Consider the following 6,402-nt stretch of genomic DNA (forward strand, 5'->3'; position numbering starts at 1 on the left):
TATATATTTAGGTGTTTCTATATTTGATGCATATGTTTTCAAGGTTTATTTCCTCATATTGCATAGATCCCTTTAGTATTAGGTAGTTACCTTTTTTTCTCTTTTATGGTCTTTGTTTTGAATTCTATTTTGTCAGTTGTAAGTATTGCTATACCAGGATTTTTGTTTGTTTATTTCCATTGCATGGAATATTTTTTTCTATCCCTTCACTTTCAGTCTGGGTGAAGACTTTTCTTCTGAGGTGGGTCTCTTGTACACAGCATATATATAGTCATCTTTTCTTATTCATTCAACTACCCTGTCTTTTGATTGGAGCATTTCTTCCATTTACATTTAAGGTTATTATTTACAAGAGGCCCGGTGCACAAAATTCCAGTGTCCCTCAGCCCAGATTGTGAGAGGGTGCAGGCCAGGCCGAGGGACCCCACCAGTGCACGATCAGGGCTGGGGAGGGACACAGGAGATTGGCCAGCTGTGGAGAGATCATGGGAGGGCTCCAGGGTGTGTCTGGCCCGCCTTGCTCAGTCCCGATTGGCCGGACCTCAGCAGCAAGCTACCCTACCAGTCAGAGCGTCTGCCCCATGCACGTCATAATGACAGGTTGACCGGTCAACTCTTCCCCCTGGTGGTGAGTGCATGTCATAGCAAGTGGTTAAGGGGACTTAGCATATTATGCTTTGATTGGTTAAATGGTTGACTAAACGATGGGACACTTAGCATATTAGGCTTTTATTACATAGGATAGGTACTTAAAAGTAAATTCATACTATTATTTAAAATTAAAATATATGCTATAAATTATTTTCAAATAGCAAATTTAAAACACACAACTAAATACACCAATGTCCACAGAAGTTTTAATTGATCATTTCTTTCTTTTTTCTCTAAAGTTATCTGGAAATATTTTGGATGTGTATAGTGGTGAGCAGGGAATTTCATCAGTTAATATGGGCCTTACAAATGCTTCCTGTTCGAGGAGTTTATCAATGAAAAAAGAAATTACAGGTAATGTTGTTTTTATAGTTTTATCCTTTTGTAGTCAACTATATAAGAAAGGTATGGCATATATTACCTAGCTAAATAAAAATGTAAAAGTATTAACAAATTTGTTAGTTAAAAAGGGGGACATTTAAAGAGTATAACTTACAATTCAATAAATACAAACATAAAGGTCTTTATGTAATATAAGCTAATTTTGATATTAAATAGATGCAATTTGTTAACATGGTTGAAAAATTATAGATTAATAGATTGGGGAAATTAGTACTTTTGTATGTAGACTTTGATATAAAATAAGTAGTTAGATTTTCCCATTTAGCTTGTTTTATGAATTTCTTAATAGACTCACATTTAATTTCTCAAGTGGATAAAAACACCTCTATTTTAAATAATATTTTTCAAAATTGTTACAGTTCAAAGGCATTATAGGACCATTGTCATGTTCCTTCAATATGGAGATGAGAAAACCAGTGGTTAGAGGAGTTATTTTTCTAAAATCATCCAGCTGAGTAGAGGAAGAAATGGGTCAAACAAGGGTTCCTTGACTTATATGTCCAGTGTTAGTTCCTCCATATGTGGAATATAATGAACAAAATAGATCCAGAAACAGAAGCATGGGACAGACTGTCGGATCTCAGAGGGAAGGGGGGGGGAGGGTGGGTGGGAAGAGATCAATGAAAGAACTTGTATGCATATATGCACAACCCATGGTCACCGTCAATAGGGTGGTGAAGGCCTGGGACAGGGGCAGGCTAGAAGAGGTCAATGGGGTGGGTTGGGGGGAGACACATGTAATACTTTTAACAATAAAGATTAAAAAAAGAATAAAATAAAATTCAGTTGACATTTCTGTAATACATTTTTTTTTTAGTTTGGAGCCCAAACATTGTTCTTTAATAAGTTTTACACTATTTATATTAACATTTTTAGTAAATATAATATGTCTATTCTGGAAGTCTAATCAATAACTCACAAATATCTATGTATTCAAATAATTTAAGCTAAAATTAATGACTATAGTTTGAAATGAACACATTTAAATAAATGTATTCATGCATTACTTAGTTTAAAAACTAGAATAATTCAAGGAACAGTGTATTAATTATCTATTGCTATATAACAAATTATCCCCAAACATAGCAGCTTGAAATAATAAACACTTATGATCTCACACAATCTCCATGGGGACAGAAATCCAGGGATGGCTTAGGAAATTGGTTCTAACTGAGTTTCTCATAAGCTATAGTTAAGATGTTTGCTGGAGATAGACATTGGACACTAGAGTGGCTGGAGGATGTGTTCCCAAGGTGGTTTTCTCACAGGTTTTGAAAATTAGTGCTGCTCGTTGGCAAGTGATCCTGATATTTTACAATGTGGAGATCCATAGGGCTGCTCAAATGTCATCATGACATGACAAGTGGTGACCCAAGACACAGCAAATTGGTAGCTGAAAATGTCTTTTATGACCTAGTCTTGGTAGCCGCATGCCATTTTCACAATATTCTATTGGTTTCACTGGTCAATCTCTATTAACATAAGAGGGAATTACCAAATCTGTGAATATCATGAATGAGAATCATTGTGGGCTATGTTGGAGGCTTTCACAAATGCTCACAACCACATAGCATATAAAGTGTCATTTATTGGAAGTGTGGAATTGTTTGATAGTAATATATAAAAAACGTACTTAGCTCCAAACCTTAGATTGTAGAAATCATAATTATTTATGAAAAATGTATGTTGTAGAAGTTTAGGTTGGAAAAAAGTTGAATAGTCTTAAAGTTCTGGAAATAATAATGATTGAGCAGTTTAATATTTGCTGTGCATTATACCTCTTTTAATCATCTCAATATTATACCAGTTTTGAAGATGAAGAGCCTGAGACACAGAGAATTTAGATAATAGATCACATGGCTATTAAACAGAGGGCCAGATTACAAATTCAGGTTTTACTACTCAAAGTCTAATGAGTTTGCCATTACCTCCTACTAAGAGTACTGTGCTTCATTTTCTAAATATCTGCATAAAAATATACCATTTGAAGCAAGTAGTATTATATTTTTACCTAGTATTCCTGAATTATGTTGATTAAAGGGGTATGAAATAGGACTAAGAATTGTTTTTACTATCTTCCTTTTGATCAGAAACTGATACTCGAGCTTTGGCCAAAGAGAGACAAAAAAAGGACAACCACAACCTCAGTGAGTATATTTTCCTTCTTTTCCAAACAAAATTAAGTAATGCAAGAGGTAATGCATGGAGGTAAAATGTGTGGTCATTCATTGTCGCTCCATAAGTATTTTGAGGTCATATGACAAAAAGTAATAGCACATGCTCATACTTGAGCTATTTGGGGAAATTTCAATGATGTGGACTCTCAGAAAAGCTATACTCTTTTACAGAGTGAGACATCTCAAATTCTCTACTTGATCACTTTCGCTCAAGAAGGCTGTGCGTGAAGGAGATGAGTGCATTTAGTTACATTTGAACTCTGTTGTGACTCAAAGGTGTAAAAAGTTAAAAGTGACTTTAGAAAGTGTACACCACTTAAATAACAAGAAACATAACTCCAGGTTCTTATCTTCCTGTCAATCTTCTCTTTCCTTCCTCATGATAGGTTATTTGAAAGGAATTACTTAGGTTGAATTGCTGAATTCCACCTGTCCAAAAAAAGTCTCGGATGCCTTCCAAGGAGCCCAAGTTTAACTCTAGTAACAGGTCCCATGAGATGAAGAAATACAAGCAAATGAAGCAGCGTAGCAGCAATGCTGAGCTAGGCAGTGTTTGGTCATCTTTCAAGTGCTTAACTGTCTCACCTGAGCTTGACCAATTGAGTGTGAAGCCTTTTTTTTCTGGGACCCAATTCACAAGAATAAAATAAAATAAAAATAATAAATCCTCTAAAACAAACCAGGAATTTCCTCACATGTGATTAGCTGGAATGGATTCTGCACAAACCTGCATCTGTTTGTTCATATGCACCTTCCTGTGTCACAGAGGACTCAGTTTGCTGACTGTGTGACTGAGGAATGGTCTGGCAGGACGTTATAACAGTCGTTGGGACAGGTGTGGTGAGGGGAATTATCTGATTCAGATAGCGCTTAGTGGCAGAGCAGATACACTTTGGTCCAGACTATGAGACAGGTAGAACATGAGTAACGAGAGCTAAGTATTGATAGAAAGAATTAATACATGAAGGAACCATGGGCTTCTCTCCTAGTTTTAGCCTGCTAATTATTACGCTCCTTGCTTTTTTCTTCTTCACTCTTATGTCTACAGCTTAAACAACTGGCCATTTAATATAAAGTATGATAGGTGCCTGTGATGTCCATTATTGAAGTATTTTCTAATCTGGCTTTCCTTACTGGTTAATCTTTCTTTTTGGAGATACCAGAGTTAAAACATTGATTCACATTTTAAATACGAGGAATCTAGGACAACTCCTAAAATTTGTGAAGATTGTGTCAGGAAGACAGAAGTCCCACCTACCAAATGCCTTAGTATTTAAAAGCTAGAAATGCTAAAAAATAAAATAAAATCTTTTCTATCCTTCCTGAGGATTAGAAGGCCAGGTGTGAATTTAAAATTCTCAGATCCTCAGAGTTCTGAGTGGGAATGTTAGGGCGGGGAGATGTCAGCCCATCTCACCTGTCTTCACCCCATATTTCATTCTTATGTTACCTGTGGCCTCAGGCATGGGTGTGAATACCTCATCCAATACATGGAAGCTCCATGCAAATCTCTGCAAACAACTGCCCCTTGTCCACATCCTGGGCCTAGGGGTGAGCACACTGATGCCACAGTCCCCCTTCGGGAAGAGGGACCTGGAGCGTGGCCTGCCCAGGCTCTGGAAGTGGGCCCAGGGTAGTTGCAAAGTACTCAGTGGTGTAGTTTAGAAGGGGTTCACTTGGCTCTGTGGCTGCCTTGCTCAGTGGGGATGGGTGTGATGAGAAAAGGCAAAGGTGATTCCTCTTAAGTGTGGATAGGGCCCCTTTTGCCTGCATCTAAGGACAGGAAAGACCAAACATATCAAAAACATTGTGAAGAGTGAAACCAGACCTGACATGAAATAACCTAGCAATTTTTTAAAACTTGACTCTTTTAAAATTAGCTAGTATTGATATGAAAACATTGAGAAATTAAAGATCTCATTATAATTAGTCATTAAACATGTATTGAGCACAGTCTAAATTGAGTAGAAATCTTTGATATTTTACATACAGTGCATTTAAATAATAGATTTTGGAGAAATATTATAGGACTCACCCCCCTCCCCCTTATTCTGAGATAAAATTGGGAACATCCTTCATAGCTGTTACTCATTTCATGTTTAAAACTCTTTTTTTATAATATAGGATTGAGTATGTGTGAACATAGAATTATTAATAAATTCTCACTGTGAAATATATATGTATTTTTAACAGCTTTACCTTTGTTTATTTTCTTTTCAGTTTTTCTTTTAATGTCGTGTCATTGTTTTTTGAATCACATGTACAGGAAAAATAATATTGATAAGGAGGGAAAATAACTCTCTCAAAAATCAATTATATTCTAATTTCAGAGGAATTTCAATGTATTATTTCTGAAGGTCAAATCCATTCATGGTAAATTGCTTTGTAGAGTAGGTTCACCAAGGCAATTGATAGTATTTCATGACTTTCTGTATTTCTGGTAGCAGATCTTAATTTTTAAACATGTATTGTTTGTTTTCCAATATTTTAATAAATGATTTTCTTTTTCTTCCTGACATTTTTCTGTCTTCAGTTCCCTGTACTAGACTATAAGACTATTCTATACTCCATGACTGCTCTTAGAGGAGGGCAATATAGGAAACTACATATTTGTGTATCTGACAATTATTGAACATTTATTAGATGCACTAAATTTCCATTAGCAATGAATGCATAGAAATTCAAACAGTCTTTGAATAAGAACCCATATCAGTAGTTCTCAAAGTGTGGGCCCTAGACAAACAGCATGACCCAGAAGCTGGTTATAAATGCAAATTCATGGGCCCCAACCGTGACCTACTAAAATCAGAATCTCTACATGTGGGGTACAAATTCATTTTAACAATACTCCCAGGTATGTCTGATGCACATCAAAGTTTGAAAATCACTGCTCTATATATTATTGAGAAAATTTAAATTAGAAAAATATATTTACAGTCTAATCACTATAGATTTATTTAGCCCCTCCTATATGCCAAGCACTCTGGGGTTATAAAAATGAGAAAAGAAATTGTCTCTGCCCTCAAGGAGGTCATAGTCTAATTGGGCACATGCAGCTACTCTGTGCCAAACTTTGTGTTAGGGCCGGAAGTATATAAGAAGAGTTAAGTATGGTGCAGACATCAAAAGATTATAATCCTTTGGACTGACAAATGCATATGTGTGAAATAAT

General features: G+C 35.9%; 1 protein-coding gene across 3 annotated transcripts in view; it reads left to right on the forward strand.

Moving 5' to 3' along the window:
* Nucleotides 1-6,402, forward strand: part of TFEC (transcription factor EC) — an 82,131-nt gene that overhangs the window by 62,302 nt on the left and 13,427 nt on the right. For all 3 annotated transcript variants that reach the window (XM_005877707.2, XM_014548947.1, XM_005877711.2), the window contains 2 exons: nt 891-1,005; nt 3,144-3,200. In XM_005877707.2, coding sequence (XP_005877769.1) covers nt 891-1,005; nt 3,144-3,200 — 172 coding nt within the window. The remainder of the gene's footprint in view (nt 1-890; nt 1,006-3,143; nt 3,201-6,402) is intronic.

The sequence above is a fragment of the Myotis brandtii genome, unplaced genomic scaffold (genome assembly GCF_000412655.1).
Source record: "Myotis brandtii unplaced genomic scaffold, ASM41265v1 scaffold529, whole genome shotgun sequence".
In the NCBI taxonomy this organism is placed as follows: Eukaryota; Metazoa; Chordata; class Mammalia; order Chiroptera; family Vespertilionidae; genus Myotis; species Myotis brandtii.